The sequence below is a fragment of the Sinocyclocheilus grahami genome, unplaced genomic scaffold, assembly GCF_001515645.1.
Source record: "Sinocyclocheilus grahami isolate Dianchi unplaced genomic scaffold, SAMN03320097.WGS_v1.1 scaffold526.1, whole genome shotgun sequence".
Taxonomy (NCBI): Eukaryota; Metazoa; Chordata; class Actinopteri; order Cypriniformes; family Cyprinidae; genus Sinocyclocheilus; species Sinocyclocheilus grahami.
This window is the reverse complement of record NW_015505705.1, coordinates 972857-990407: the sequence shown is the minus strand read 5'-3', so window position 1 is coordinate 990407 and position 17551 is coordinate 972857. Positions and strand designations below refer to the sequence as shown.

Here is a 17551-nt window from a genome sequence, read left to right as displayed (position 1 = left end):
AATTAACTGTTTGAATTCCTATAAATTAAAAAAAATATTTATAGGGATGTCACTATATAGATTCAGTGCGACTAATTCTAAAAGATTAATAAAGATTAATATTTTATATTCATAAACAAGATTAATAAATAAAAATGAATAAACAAGCTTCTTGTAATGTTTATTCATTGCTCTTGTCTGCATCTAAATTAACAGATAAAATGTAAATTAACTGTTTGAATTCCTATAAATTAAAAAAAATTTTTATAGGGATGTCACTATATAGATTCAGTGCGACTAATTCTAAAAGATTAATAAAGATTAATATTTTATATTCATAAACAAGATTAATAAATAAAAATGAATAAACAAGCTTCTTGTAATGTTTATTCATTACATTTGTCTGCCTTGATTAATTATTAAATAAATGATGCACTGCTGCATCACATATTTTTCAACCAACAGCCCTTATTAATATAACAATATTAACCCGACTATATTGGACTATAATATGAAAGTCTAACATCAAACTACAAATAAAAGTCCCTATGGTAAAAATTGACACATCTCATCTTTTTTTTTAATACAGTGCTGGAAGCCAAAAAGGGAAACAATTGGAGGACATTTCATTTTGAAAGTTATTACGGTTCCACAAGAACATCTGAAAGACACATCCTCCATTCTACCACTTCTTGTCTGCATCTAAATTAACAGATAAAATGTAAATTAACTGTTTGAATTCCTATAAATTAAAAAAAATATTTATAGGGATGTCACTATATAGATTCAGTGCGACTAATTCTAAAAGATTAATAAAGATTAATATTTTATATTCATAAACAAGATTAATAAATAAAAATGAATAAACAAGCTTCTTGTAATGTTTATTCATTACATTTGTCTGCCTTGATTAATTATTAAATAAATGATGCACTGCTGCATCACATATTTTTCAACCAACAGCCCTTATTAATATAACAATATTAACCCGACTATATTGGACTATAATATGAAAGTCTAACATCAAACTACAAATAAAAGTCCCTATGGTAAAAATTGACACATCTCATCTTTTTTTTAATACAGTGCTGGAAGCCAAAAAGGGAAACAATTGGAGGAAATTTCATTTTGAAAGTTATTACGGTTCCACAAGAACATCTGAAAGACACATCCTCCATTCTACCACTCAATAATTGGGTCATTTATAAAACCCTCATGGTGAATTGATGCCTGATCAGAATGCGTCATAAGACTCATTTGTCATGCCTCACGGTGTGTAGAAGCTCACTCTATAAACTGCTACTATCAAACTTGCCAAATTTCAAGATCACAGTTTAAAAGCCCCCCCAGCAGACTGTATCTGTGAAGAAATGGGTCATCCAGTGCACATGAACCCATACTAACACTGAGACCCCACCAGATTTGATTGGACAGCATTTTCATTTTCCATTTGCATTTTAATTGAAGCAACCAATCATCTGGCTTTGATGAGGTTGCATGCATGCTTAATATTCTCTTTAGGTAGACGTGGACATCTGCCAAATGCTTATGAACTGGGCTTCAGTACAGACAAAACCTTGTACTCCCTCATACAAAATACAAAACATTGCCGACTGAGAAAGCGCATTATGCATTTATTGAGGAAAAAGTGCATCTGGACAACCATGACTGAAATTTTTACATTATTAATCTATAATCCGACAGCAATATAATAAAGTCTGGGCGCTGTGCTTATTACTTATTGATCTGTTTCAAGATCAAATCAGCATTTTGATTCTGGTTTCTCATAAGCACAGTGATATAATATGAGAGAAATACACTGCTTTAAATGCACTCCCACAATGAAACCTTATTTCTATCGGCACACTCTGCAAAACAGCTTTAAAATTTTAAATCAAAGGGCGCAGAACCTTCTTGACAGCTTCAAAGAGAGATGTACAATGTTCCCTTAAGCTGCAGATAACAGCAATATTCTTCAGATGACAGCTTGATAATGTGTCTTCACATGTGATGTCAAACTACTGTATAACATTTTTTTGAACAATTGGGTCAGTGTTCCTAGATCTGAAATCCAATTTGCACATTTGCTTTGCTATATTTCCAAGAAGCAGATGTTTGAGTGATGTTTAACCAAGACGTTCATCCATACCTGGCTATAACAAAGAGCACACAGCTCACTCCAAGACAGGCCAGCAGCACATACATCCAGATATCCGGGGTGAGGGGGTTGAGGAAGGAGAAGACACCTGGATTGGTGCCATTTGGTTTGCGGTACAGTATGCTGATGCCCAGGGTCATGAAGGGTTTGGAGAAGTCAATAACTTTCTCTCTGACATAAGTGATGGTCAGTGGAGCCACAGCCAGGTCAGCTATCTGGTTAAGGGGACAAAAAGAGGCTTACAAGATGACAGGAACTCATTTTGACTGCTGGGAAGAAAATGCAAATAGATGCAGTTAATGCTGGAGTTCAGTCACTGAGATATAAACAAGTGATACCTGTGAGGATGGATCCCACAACAGGGCTTTGATAAAAAATCTGTTTGAAGCTTCCCATTGTTTTATGAAGCTCAAAAGGCTCTTTTATAGTTTTTATTCCTACTATACTGATAAATACTACAAAGATGCTGGGGGTCGACAAGGGTACTTAGAAACAAACTCTATGTAGAAGTACAAAGGTATTTATAATCCCTTAAAAACAGACTTTTTACAGCCATATGAAAGCACAAATGCTGTTTTACATTGAAAATACCATGTAAATTTTACTACGCATCAAAGTATAAGATCTTGATGTTTTGCAAACGCAAATGTAGTCTTCCTACCAAAGTTTTGGACTACTTAAACTTGTGGTAAATAAACATAATCAAGCAAATATGAAACGAAACAATTCTTAGCTCTTCTAAATTGCCTGTGAAGAGCCAAGTTACAAAAACATCCATTAGAAACTAAAATATCTTGGTTAATCAGAATATTAACAGTCTGGTTGTAGTCTGTAAATAGTGAGATCGAAACAAATCTAATGGAGTGAAAGGCAGAAGGTCATCTACAGAGACTGCATTTGGATGGTATGATTAAAAGACCTTGAACATCTTTGTGTAGCATCATGGGAGATCACTCACATGATCGATTAGTTCCCGCACCATGCCGTTCCATTCGCCTTTGTCATTCTGAGCTCCATATTTCCCATCAGAGACCAGCTTGACTTCATACGTGAATCCTAGGATGTTGGAGAGCTCCTTTAGCAGGTCTAGACAGTAACCCTCAAAGCGATCGTTCCCATATAGCACCTTGTCAGACTTCTTATACATAACGTAAGGGTTTTCCTGTTCACAAGATAAATTCACATGCAATGATGCAGCTGGTAAAATGTATTATATTTGATTTAAATATGTCACAAAGGCAAAGTTACCTGGCCAGATGGGATTTTGAGATAAACTGCTTAAAATTACTGTATGCAGTCTAGTTTTTTGAGTGTCATGGCTGCAGTTTTTAGTTACTATTGCGAGTTAAAAAACAATAAAAAATAAAATAAATGTAAAAAGTTTTTTTTTTGCACAAACCACTCACATTTACTAAAAATAGTATATATAATTCAATTTTTTTCTAATGCATATATAATTATATTGCTAAAAACTCAATTTGGTGCACCAGTGAAACTATTTACAGCGTGAAGACAAATCTGAACAGCTGAAAAAGTTTGTTTACGTAAATGAGGGAGTGAAATTGTAAGTAATAAGTTTACCAGGATTGTGGTGACGATAAGTGTTCTGTTAGCCAGAGAGTCTGTGATGTTTTTGCTGTCTTTCATCTCAGTCAGGTTGAGGCCGGTGTAAGAGTTCCACACTCCAATCTAACAATACAGTATAAAAATGACAAGGCATGAACAACATGAGTCGCTGTTTCTGAGCACATGAGATGACAATAAAAGAGGAACAGACTTTATCAGTGAACACTCATAAAATAGGTCAGGAAAGGAAAGGGAAAAAACTAAATAAAAGAAAATGAAATAATCTAGGTCTAATCCATTTGATTGTAAAACACCATTTTACTGCCCAATAAAATCCAAAAGCACTTTTACCCTATTCAATGCATGGTCTACAAATTATGAATGCTTTTGATGCATTAATTATTAAATCACAAAGGAAAAAAACTGTACTCTTACTTTTTACCTGAACTATAATCGTTCACAATATTTACAGTTACACATTTGTCCACTAAAACAGAAGATCATAGTAAATATTCTTAATGCATCACCCTTCACTTTTGACAGCCATGATGAAATGATGTTGTCGTAAATAGCAAACACAATGACATATAAAGATGGCAGTTAAAAAAGATAATGAGAAATGGCCAGTGGTCATCAGACATGGTGATTTGGATGCAATATCACACCCTAAATGTTTCAAATGGCTTATAAAGGTCTGTCCACTGTATCAGAAAGTCAAGTAGTTCTCTAGAAATAAAAGTGTGAAACTTTACCAAACTACTTGCTAGCTAAATATATATACTACCAGTCAAATGATTTCTGAAGGATCATGTGAAACTGAAGACTGGAGTAATGGCTGCTTAATGAAGTAGAAAAAGTTATTTCCAACATTTCTGCAATCAATGAAGCTTTTCTGTTATTTCCACCGTTATTCAAATTATGAAGGATGCCATCATAATAATGGGCTTCAAATATGAATATGAACTACGAACACAAAAAGCATTAGAAGACTGATGGAAAATGTGTAAAGATGTGAAGATTTGGGAGCAGATCTCAGAAACGTTTTAACTTGAGGCATAACAGCTTCTAAAACGAAACAATGTCATCAGGATATGTTGTATTTTAAATGGAATTATTTTTACAATCAATAAAGAGCATTTTATTATTTGACAAGCTTGAGGAGTTTGATATCTTAAAAAAATATATCACAAAAGAAAATATTACCTGATACACCATTAGTCTTATTTAAACTAGAAACTAGGGCTGCACGATTATGACAAAAATCATAATTGTCGATTATTCCCTTGAAATTATAATTGCGATTATTAATTACGATGATCATAATTTACATTGAATGATGTTTATACCATTGTTTGATGCAACTGCATGCCGTATTTTTATATGAAAATAAACAAGCTGAAAACACTCTAACTGAAAAACCTTTAGTGCTTTTCCATAGTATTAAGGCTTCAAATGTCAAATATACATCGGATTGGTTTCTTCTTTAAATGATAAAAAAAGTAAAACTATGAATGGCATTATAATGTTATACTAAAACTAAAACAATGGAAAAACCCTTAAGATAACATGTAGAAAGAAAAAAACATATCTTAAGCGTGCAGAATAACATACGTGGACTTTGATTGATTAATTGCCGCTTTGAACGATTACGTAATTGTGGCATCCATTATTGTAATCATGATTAGAAATTCGATTAATTGTGCAGCCCTACTAGAAACTGCATTAGATGAATCAAATTATTATTTATCTTTTGAGAAAAGATTTTCAGAAATCTAAGGAAGCTTATTCACAAAATAAAAAGATAATTGCGACTTTATCTCGCAATTTTGACTTTTCTCACAATTGCGAGTTTATATCTGACAATTTTGACTTTTTTTCTCACAACTCTGTGAGATTATATTCTTGCAGTTCTTTTTCACAAGTCTAAATTGTCAGATATAAACGTGTTAAAAATATATAAAGTTGCAATTACCTTTTTTTAAAAAAAATTTATTCTGTAAAGGAAATACAGTGGGGCAAAAAAGTATTTAGTCAGCCACCAATTGTGCAAGTTCTCCCACTTAAAAAAATGAGAGAGGCCTGTAATTTTCATCATAGGTATACCTCAACTATGAGAGACAAAATGAGAAAAAAAAATCCAGAAAATCACATTGTAGGATTTTTAAAGAATTAATTGGTAAATTCCTCGGTAAAATAAGTATTTGGTCACCTACAAACAAGCAAGATTTCTGGCTCTCACAGACCTGTAACTTCTTCTTTAAGAGGCTCCTCTGTCCTCCACTGGTTACCTGTATTAATGGCATCTGTTTGAACTCGTTATCAGTATAAAAGACACCTGTCCACAACCTCAAACAGTCACACTCCAAACTCCACCATGGCCAAGACCAAAGAGCTGTCAAAGGACACCAGAAACAAAATTGTAGACCTGCACCAGGCTGGGAAGACTGAATCTGCAATAGGTAAAGAAATAGAGTTACTGCATTTAGTGCTTTACTGCTCTAGAGGAGATCTGCATGGAGGAATGGGCCAAAATACCAGCAACAGTGTGTGAAAACCTTGTGAAGACTTACAGAAAACGTTTGACCTCTGTCATTGCGAACAAAGGGTATATAACAAAGTATTGAGATGAAATTTTGTTATTGACCAAATACTTATTTTCCACCATAATTTGCAAATAAATTCTTTTAAAATCCTACAATGTGATTTTCTGGATTTTATTTTTCTAATTTTTGTCTCTCATAGTTGAGGTATACCTATGATGAAAATTACAGGCCTCTCTCATCTTTTTAAGTGGGAGAACTTGCACAATTGGTGGCTGACTAAATACTTTTTTTTCCCCCACTGTAAGTACACTTTTGTAAAACCTGTTTTCAAATGAATAAATAATGCTCAATAAAGGCAGCCTTTTCAATTCTGAGGATCTCAAAAGGTATAAAGTGGTTTGAAATCTAAATTATGTTTTTGACACACCAATTTGACAAACATTTCCAGGATCTTAAAATAAAATAATTAAAAATATGATATGATCCCTTTAAAACAGGATGTCAGCAGTAAATGAATTAAAACCAGCTTGCTTTTCTATGTTAAATAAACCCTTTGTTAACACAAGGCTAATCTAGTCTATGTTTATGTATGACACTTGTCATAGAGCTGTAATGTGGGGTTTGGGTTTTGTTTTATGTTCATGTTTTCCATGTCTTTTATTTTGTAATTGTTTCCTGCTGTTAGTGTCATGCTTCCCTTGCCTCATGTCTCTCTGCCTTGTGTATGTGTCATGCTCTCATTGGTTATTGTCTAGTCATGTGATTCTTTTGATTCTTTCTGATTGGTTGTCCAAGTCATGTGTCTTGTTTCCCTTTGGTTTGTTCATGTCATGTGACCCTCATTGTCTGATATAAGTAGCCATCATGTTGCCATTGTCTCTCGTCGTGTATTGATGTTGTAACCCGCTGTTGGTGAGTCCTGTCCATGTCAAGTCAAGTCTGTTCATGTCAAGTCACGGATTATTGTTTGGCTGTTTGGATCACACTGTAAATAAACTGCACTTGGGTTCTCACTTCAACTCGCCTTCAGTGGACGAATTCGTTACAAGAGCTCATATGAGTCTGAAATGAGTGACTTAATTCAAATGTATTTTAAAAGTAGATTAGAGCTGCTCTCTAAAATATCTGCCCGTGGATTAATGCACGTTTTTCTGCACGCCTGAGCTGGCTTTTATAGAGATGTGTTACTTACTGATGTGCGAAGCATTGCAGAAAAAAGCATCCATTCTACAGTGCTGGATATCGAGTATGGTGATTTAACTGTCATAACTATAACTGGCACTAATTGTGCATCTCAGCAAGACATTCTGGCAGAAGTGACTGGCAGCGATCTCTTTCCATAAGGAAGTGAAGGGATTTCAACAGGGAGAGGAAAGCTGATGAAAGGGCACCGGGTTTACTGAAGTGAATTTCACACAGGGGAGGAAATCCAAGCTCTCCACAGGTCTTAATCACGAACTCAGGGAATGAAACCAAGACTGGAACAAACCTTTGTCCATAATTTAGTAGGCCGTGATGCAGCATCAGCCGCTCGCTTTTAGGAAGAATTGAAGAGTTGTGTTGTCAGCATGGGAGCAACAATGTCAATGCAAATTAATCTTTTGAAAAACATTCAAGAGTCCACTTACAGGGGATTCATTTAATAATTTAATACATGAAATACACAAAGACACTGAATTCCAGTTATTTCTGCTGCTGCGGAAATCCTATTATTGAATGTCTCTCATCAGCATCCAGCTAAGCTGACTCACCTTCGCTGTGCCATCCTCCTTGAGGCTGATGAGGTCTAAGTTGAACTCTTTCCGCAGACCATCAGTCTTGTTAAGGACTATCCGTCCTGTCAAACCATCCCATTGGGCCTGAGGCACAAAAACAGTATACAATGAGAATGATGCACAACATTGAGTTCACTGCTGTGTCTTTTAATCATAGCGGTAATGGAATATTATGTATGTCTGTTAACACACACACGTTTGTTTTTGTGATTTGTGGGGACTCTCCATAAGCATAATGGTTTTTATACTGCACAAACTGTATGTGCTATTGCCCTACACCTAACCCTTACAGGAAACTTTGCATTTTTACTTTCTCAAAAAAACTCACTCTGTAGGATTTATAAGCGTTTTGAAAAATGGGGACATGGGGTAATGTCCTCATAGTCACCTTCTCCTTGTAATACATTTGTCATTATACAAATCTGTGTCCTCATATTCACAAAAACGCGCGCGCGCACACACACATAAATAAAAAAACACCAAGAGTTCCAACCTAACATTTTGCTGGTCAGTTAAATTGGCTATTGTGAAGATAATTAGTGTCTGAACATGAACACCTGGATCATGTGCTTCAGGATTGCCTAAATTATAAATAAAACTGTACATGACTGGATTACATCTCAAGTTATACCATGTTTTTCTTGTACTCAAAACACAGTGGGGAAAAAAGCAGCACTTGCTCTAATATAAAGGAAAACCGCAATATTTCCTGTAAATGCAACATCAGTAATACAGTAGCTTAATGCTCACAATATCAAGTCAAGTAAAAATGTCTTTCATTTGTAATTCTTAATTTTATGGTCACAATTTTATTTATAACACATCAAATCATACATTTGGAGTCGGTAAGTTTTTTTAAATTAATTTTTTAAAGATTTCTCTCTTATTCTCACAAAATAGTGAAGTTGTCACTTCAAGTAATTTTCTAGCACTTTATACATTACAGATTGTGTCAGAGCAGCTTCACAGAGATAAACAGGTATATAAGAGAATCAATTATAGAAACTCAACTATGGAGACAGTTCAGATTCAGCAGGAAAGCAGCTCTAAAAGACAACAGTGTCATTATTCAGCTCAAGTCAATTCAGCAAACAGAAAAACAGTAATATTGTGAAATATTATTACAGTTTAAAATGTTTTTTATTTTTCTATTTCAAATTATCAATGTTAATTTGAAACCGAAATCTTTTTTAACATTATAAATATATTTACTGTCACTTTTCCTCAATTTAATGTGTCCTTGCTGAATAAAAGTAATAATTTCTCTAAAAGAAAAATCTTACTGACCCCAAACTTAATGTAGTGTACGGCAGTGTACATCATACTAAACCAATGTCTCTCAGCCAATGTTTGTGTTGTTTTTGTGCCCAAATTTGGTAACCGCATTACAAAACATCTGCGTTGTTCCTGTGTGAATAAATATAACAGATGCTTCTAGTTCAACAGAAATGAGGGTCCAAACCAGTTTCTATTTGCAATATTAAAGTGCAATATTAAAGTGTGGATGAGGGGTAGATTTTAAACTACTGTTGTCACTTATCAAAAAGCATATATTAGAGGTCCAACTTTATTAAAACACATATTTTTAACTTTCTTACGGTGAGTTTACACATAGTCTGACATTAAATTTAAAGCCATTCTTAACAATCTTAACATGTGTCTAGTTTTTGAGGATGTTTTATATTGACTTTAGCATGCATTTTATACATAAAATCTAATGTCACAGATTTTTCATTTACTGTTACACTTAATCACATGCAACTACTACAATTATGGGCATTATATAAGATCAGACTGTGTAGCTTACTTGTAGTTTAATGCCATACTTCTAAATTAAGCTAAAAGTACATTTTTAAATATATATTTTTTTAATTAATAAATGTAATTCACACAAATAATGACGCTAATACATCAAAGCTGTTAGGATTAATTTTATGAATAATTGAACAAGTGTCCTTCCCTACACTATGTGGTCAGGCCTGACTGTATATTGTTCCCAAAAGCAAAAACATCATGCTAGTACAGTCATTTCATTTCCCCTAGCTTTGTTGTACCAAAAATGAAGAGCAAGCAATCTCAGAATTCAATCAGCTGAGGCAACTAAGGAAGAGTAATAGCCCTGTTCAAGCCCTCTCTAGCTTTGATAAGTGGGTGGGATATCAGAAAAACAGCCCTTCTGTTCTCAAGGTTGCAGCGTTTCTCAGAGCACATCTCAAAATAAGAGGCAACGGCTGGCCTTCAACACGTCACCAGCTCATGCTCAGGTGGATACAGCTTTACTATCCCGCAGGATACCTGGAGACTTGATGATGACCTCGATGTAATTGTAAACCATTTCCACCATTTCACTGTAATGGAGCCACTGGAGACAAGTGGTGCACTGCATACTAATGTGTTCACATATGCCAGAAATGTATTATTATTTTTTAAATAGACAACAGGAATTCACTTGTTACTAATTTATTAAGTTAGCTAACACTTGTCCAAAATGCTCCTGGAGCAACTCAAGTGCCTCACTCAAGGCCAAAACATTGACAGTGCATGGGGCAATTCCTGTGGGACTTTTTGGGTTACCAACACCCATCTTTAACCACTAGGCTGCACCTCCTAGATAAAACATACTTAAAGATCAAGCCTGCTTTGTAGGGTACTGCAACAGTAAAAACAAAACAAATCAAATTCTTGAATAAAGTAAAGATTACAAATGCAATCTTGCGTGTTAATCTTATTAACATATAAACTTGCTTTAACCAGTGTAACTTCAAAGTTACAGTTAAACTGTGATTGTTGCAACATTTCACTTCTTTCTAAAAGCAAAAATGCTCTTGCGTGTATAATATGATAATGACAACACGTATTTCCCTTGTTGGTTTTGAGAAGCAGAGGGGGGTGACCCTAATATGTGGATCACAAACATTTTTGGGGCCAAAAATAATATAATGATACTTATTTTCACAAGCAGGCCACAAGCAGGGATAAATACTGTGAAAACCTCCTCTACATGTGTGACTAGACCTGTGGGTCTTATATGCAGTGCCATTTCATCAGAATTGTATGCAGTGTAATATGGTCAATGCTCCTTAAATGGGGTGTAAAAACATTATTTTTTTCTGCTACAGGACAGGAGCTACATAATTTGAAATTATATGGCACATAATACATTCTGTAAGTTTTGTCCTCATAAAAGGCAGACCCCATAAGTAAAACCACACTGATCAGCATCTCCTGCCCAACGGGTCAACATAAACAAACACTACATTTAAAGCTGTTCTGCCTTCTGTCACAGTTGATTAGTCGCACCGAAATTCACATTACAGTACTAAAGGGAGTGAAAATGACTTAAATGGACAGGACAAGCAAGAAAAAGAATAAATGAAATAAAGAGTGATTTTATTTGTCCTGGCAATCTATTTAAAATACTCCAACTTTGCTGCTGCTGCTGCTAAAGTGGAGAATTTAAATGGCTACAGCACATGCGCAGTTCACAGAAGGATGTGTTTTTGTACCCTACATCCATACACATTGTAATTTCGCACATTAAGAACTTTCTAGCATAGTGTCTGTAGAGAAGCCTCTTACAACACAGTGTTTTATGGCTTTAATGGGGTTGTAATACAGAGTTTATGGGTCGTTAAAATGTAGCATCTGGACTCATTAGCGTTCGTCTTGGTGTTGACATGTATAGAAAACTAACTCCACACTTGCTCAACTCAAAACAAGCCTAATTAGACACTTATACACGAAGCGCGTCATTTTTAAGATGCTCAATACTTTCTCCATTTCCAGTTTAACATTTAAAGCCAGTTAAAGGTTCATTTCCCTTTAACGTGTAAACACTGTAGCCCTGTGGCATTTTCAAAACATAGCTCTGTGTATTTGTGTAGCCCAAAAACAGCAACATTGGCTCAATCAACAGCTTGAGTTTGGGACAGAGCTACCTGTTTTTTGATCAATGGATGATTGCCAAAATGTTCCAGGAAACCTGTTTGAAAACAGCTATTATGTTTACAATTTAATTTGTTGACACATTAATAGAGTGCAACCTTTGGGTTCTGAAAGTAAAAATCCCATTCATTTTCTTTTAGTCTCCCCACACTCTCAAACTACTTAAATATTTGTATACATGTGTATTTTGCAATAAACATAATATATTGTTTCTATGAATAATCAACATCTTTAAAAAATACCTTTTTAATTATTCCTCATTTTAATGATTACGTCATTCACAATGATTCATGTTATTGTAGTTCCCTGTTTTATGACCACGTCTCTGTCTTCTCCTAATAAAAGCTTTGCATATGGATCTGCACGTCTCACGTCTCGTCAGCCCCGTAACACTTTCTCTCATTAAAGTCATTAAGTAAACAGTCTTGTACTTTTGCATTTTTGTCCAATTTTCAAACATTTTTGCTTCAAATTCAAAAGCTTTTAATGGTGTGATTCACCTTGTAGCTGGTTGGTTGGTTGGTTATCTTAAACTAAGACGTTTTAAATCTCTACAGGAAAAATGAATGTGAAAAATACTTCTGGAATACTTTCAGAAAAAGTGGGAAACACACTTTAACCAATGGCATCAGTTTGGAGGCAGGGCTTTCTGTTTTTCTGACCAATGGTGGATAGCGAAGATGTTCCAGAAGCCTTTTTGAAAACAGCTGTTTGCAATTATGTTTACAATTAAATTTTTTGATGCTAATGTTGCAGAAATAACACACTTCAGCTTTAAAGTTATTGTTTAGCCACATTGTTAGCTTGTGCCACAGAATAAGGCTCCCCTTCATTGAAATCACCAAGACATGTCAGCAAACCAGACATCAGCTAATCCAAATGTGTGAAATGACTGACAGTGTGCCTGGTGCTACATTTTTTGACAGGCCTTTCTGTTGTTCACAGTCTAGGGCTGTCAAAGAGACAAGTGTGATTTCTCATGAAGCCTTTTTCAGTGATATCTGTCAGGTAGTAGTGTAGGTAATAAAAAAAATATCTAAGAGCAGCTTTAAGTCCTGTGGTGCTCTGTGATTAAGGTGCAAACTGCGTACCAAGGACTGAGTACAATGACTGCGTACAATGTGGCTAAACCTAGTTCAAACACATATGGGAGAGTCAAACAGGGAAATAAATTCACCCTCTGTACCGCTGAGCCATGCTGGCCCGCCCCTTCTCTAATGCACTGTGGCACTATTCAGTTTTATACAAAAATCTGCCAATAAAGCCTTTTCCATTTCTATAGTCAGTAACACTCCGACTGCTGAGACACTATGCAAGTGGAACTGAAAGCATATCAAAAAATGTTACTGAAAAGCCTATTCAGAACAAACTTTCATTCCCCTCGACAGACATTTTGTCTTATCACAGGCACTTTTTTGAGTTCTCACAGTGGAGGGACACACCCCACACTCAGACATGAAGGAGGACTGTTATGACCTCTCAGTTCAAAGGAGGTGAGAGTATCCAGCAGGGATCTAGGACTTAAAAAAGATCAAAACACAGAGGTACCAGTCTCCATTTTCAGGCATCACTGCCCTGAAAAAACATATGTTTCATCTCCAAATACATTTTTATGTAACCTACGGGTCAAAAATCAGAAAAAAGTTGTGTAAAGTCTAAAAGAGTTCAAAAAGACTGATAAAATCTGATAAATATTCCACAATGTGTCAAGCATCATTCTCACACACACACACACACACAGGTTTGTTTTTGTGAAAAGTGGGGACATCCCATAGGCGTAATGATTTTTATACTGTACAGACCGTATATTCTATTGCCCTACACCAACCCTACCCCTAAACCTACCCCTCACAGGAAACTTTGTGCTATTTCAGATTTTCAATACACTCCATTCTGTGTGATTTATAAGCGTTTTGAAAAGTGGGGACATGGGGTAATGTCCTGAAAAGTCACCTTCTCCTTGTAATACCTATGTCATACCTTTGTCATTATACAAATGTATGTCCTCATTTGTCACAAAAACACGCACACACACCCACAGTGTGATTCACATCATAACAGGAGATCTATTAAAATACCTAATTTTCGACATGAGTGACGACGAGTCTACGACTGTTGCAGTTACAATGTGGACATCTCAATCGATGTGATGAAAGGTTTAATTTTATGTAATGCAGAGACTACCAACAGGATTGAAGACACTGGCGCTCAAGTGATTCATCTCCTGGAAAACACTATTTTCACTGCTCTGTATGGTTTGTTTTTAATCATATGAAGGGATATAAGTAATATGATGTGTCAAAGATTTTCAGCATTCTGAGTCAGTTTGATTCATGCATTGATAAGCGAACATCTTGTTAATGATATGATGAATCACACACTGCTGCAATTTATATTCTTACACTACAGTTCAAAAGTTTGGGGTTGGTGAAAGTTTTGAAGTTTTTGAAAAAAGTCTTATGCTTACCAAGGCTGCATTATTTGATCAAAAATACACTATAAACAGCAATATTGTGAAAGATTATTATGATTTAATATAACTGTTTTCTTTTTGAATATACTTAAAATGTTATTTTTTCCTGTGATGGCAAAGCTGAATTTTCAGCATCAATCATTCTATTATGCTGATTTGCTGCTCAAGAAACATCTTCCCGACCCCAAACTTTTCAACAGCATTGTACACATTCATCTGCAGAATATAATGTTTAGCAGTAAGAAAACATTTTCATTGTCAAAATAAAACTGTAAGCATTTAATTAAAAAAATTTGCAAATCAGTGTAAACTGCTTTTAGTGAATTATTTCAAGGGTCACACTTTATTTTAGGGACCAAATCTCACTATTAACTATGACATTTCTTATCAATAAACTCCTAATTTTAATTATGAAAGAATTTTCATTTTTGGGTGGAGTATCCCTTGAAATTAAATAAATGTAGCTGTTTATTTTTAATTTATTTTTTAAAAAAAAGTATTAATTAAATACTTTTTCACTGAAAACACTAAACGTAAAATTTCAAAAATGTTTCACTTGCAAACAAAATCAAGTTTACAATTCATCAGTCTAATGTGTTTTGCTACATAAAGTACAATATTCTCACCTCTTTAAACAAGTTCATGAAGCGCGGGCCGTACCTCCAGGGCTTGTGTCTGTGGCACTGCAGGGAGCTCACTGTCATCTGTGTGGCCCGCTGAGACGCAACAGCAACCATGAACACTGCATCATACATGAGTGCAGCCTCGGTCTGTGGAAAGAGAGAAGAATTTACACATGAAACATGCTCTAAATATAATCAAACTTCATTATGCATTACTATACTGGCAGAAGGTGTTTTTGTTTACCATTTGCACAATATTGGGTGTTACGTAATGGTATTTAAGTTTAATTTCCTTTTCATCCAATCACAGAAAGAGAGCCCCTCCCCTGCCCCCTGTCACACACACCTTATGTTTCTCTGAGTGTTATTCAGTGCTAAAATGTGACCTGGATGGTAAAAATAGATTTGAATAAATCTCCTGATGCTTCCTGCTTTAAGCCCTTCATGCATGTCTAATGAGGCTGAGTGTGCTAGCAGTATCTACACTGCCTTCTGGAGGACGGGTAGATTAGTCAACATCGGTGAGACTTAATCCCAGTTATTCTAACAGTGAAGGAAGAGCTTAAAGGGTAAAGTTAGGGTCTGGTTTTAGTTCTGGTCTATATGTAAATGAGGATTTTGAGCAGTGCGATTGGCTCATTTTACTGTGCGTTCACACAGTCAGTGTTTGTAATCGACAACTGTAACAGATGTGACTCCAAATTGTCCTGTTCATGCATTATCTTACAGGAGGGGATCAAATACTGTCTGTAAGACACTTTTCTATTTTTGTGATAACTGAATTGACTCTCAGAATTTGACTGCAAGTCCTGTGGGGGCATGTTAGAACGAGCTGTTTTAGGGGGGCGTGGCAGAGTCTTAACTTTGATAAAGAATATCTCTTTGGTTTTGAGACTTTAGTCTTTGCAACTTCAGGGATCTTATCTATGCACAATCATCTTGTAACACTCCAAAGAGAATGGAAAACTTGAAATCGCATCATATGACCCCTTTAAGGGTGTCGGTTTAAAAAAGCGAACTAGATGTGCCCTACAAAAGCTTGCGTTCTGCAAGTGAACGACACCTCGTGGTGCCATCTCAAAAAGGCACAAAATCACTCTCACGGACCTTTTCCTGGACTGTTCTCAGCTGGAGGAACGACTTGCCTATCTCAATTCGAGCAGCAGAGTCTTTAGCCATTTTCAAAAAAATGTCTAAAGACACATCTATTTGTCGTCAGCACCTGACCAATTAATACTAGCCTATACTATACTATACTATTCTATTCTGAGACTTGTCACATCACTTGTATACTGTTGCTCTCTTGTTGGTCGGATTGCTTCTATTGTTCTTCTCATTTGTAAGTCACTTTGGATAAAAGAGTCTGCTAAATGATTAAATGTAAATGTAAATGTATGACAGCAGACCGATCCTCACAGTCATAATGCCGCTCATCAGTCCACTCTCAGGTTTGGGTGGTGCCAGCTGGCGCTCCATGGACCATTTCTGGATCACAGAAGTCACATATGGATCATCTAGATTCAGGAGGCGGAAGGCTGTCATGTTGACTCCACTATAGCGGTACGGCTCAAGATCCAAAGCAAACATATCCTGCAAGACAACGAGAGTTTGTCCAGATTTAGCCTTAAGAGCTGTGCAAACTTTGCACAAGATATAGACTCTTCATGCCATTATTTTCTTTGCTGTAAAAGATGAAAAGGAGCCCGAAGCCCTTGTTAGCAGTCCACAAATCAGTTGTGCAAACATTTAAGAATTGGCTCCATTTCAATTCATATGTTGTCATTTTTAACTGAATTGGCCACAATCCACAGGAAGTTGAACTGGAATTTGAATTTCAGAAAGTAGAATTTCCTGAATTTCTTAATTCAACAGGTAATGCATTTTGGGAAATGAAGTGTGGTATATAAATTTGTATACTGTATGTATAGTACAAAATTCAATAGGGGACATTTCTTACAAATCTACGCTACTGTAGTAAAATTTGGGGTCGGCAAGTCTTTTCATGTTTTTGATTTAATCTATTTAAATTAGCAGCCCTAATTTTAATATATGTTATAATGTCATTTATTCCTGTGATGGCAAAGCTCAAAGCTTTTAGCAGTCATTAGTCTTCAGTGTCACATGACCCTTTATAAATAATTCTAATATGCTGATTTGGCACTCATGAAACATTTCTTGTATTATCAATGTTGTAGATAATTGTGCTGCTTAATATTTTTTGAGGAAACTGTGATTTTTCTAGGACTCTTTCATCAAGAGAAGGTCAAATAAAAAAGCATTTATTTGAAATACAATGTAAAATTATTTAAAGTCACTTCTGATCAATTTAATGGGTCTTTGCTGAATAAAAGTATTAATTTCCTTAACCCCAAACTTTTGAACATTAGTGTATCTGCTTGCCAGTTATGCTTTTAAACTGTTCAAACTCGAAGACTTTTTTAACCTCTTATAATTTTCTGATAAGGTTGTCATGCCATAATTCAAAGTTT

General features: G+C 35.3%; 1 protein-coding gene across 3 annotated transcripts in view; it reads right to left on the bottom strand.

The window, feature by feature from the left end:
• Positions 1-17551, bottom strand: part of LOC107555187 (glutamate receptor ionotropic, kainate 1-like) — a 61055-nt gene that overhangs the window by 18069 nt on the left and 25435 nt on the right. For 2 of the 3 annotated variants that reach the window (XM_016237905.1, XM_016237906.1), the window contains exons 6-12: positions 16479-16652; positions 15066-15209; positions 7998-8105; positions 7736-7780; positions 3719-3826; positions 3096-3299; positions 2129-2352 (exon numbers count right to left, since the gene is read on the bottom strand). In XM_016237905.1, coding sequence (XP_016093391.1) covers positions 2129-2352; positions 3096-3299; positions 3719-3826; positions 7736-7780; positions 7998-8105; positions 15066-15209; positions 16479-16652 — 1007 coding nt within the window. The remainder of the gene's footprint in view (positions 1-2128; positions 2353-3095; positions 3300-3718; positions 3827-7735; positions 7781-7997; positions 8106-15065; positions 15210-16478; positions 16653-17551) is intronic. The other variant, XM_016237908.1, reaches the window with a different exon arrangement.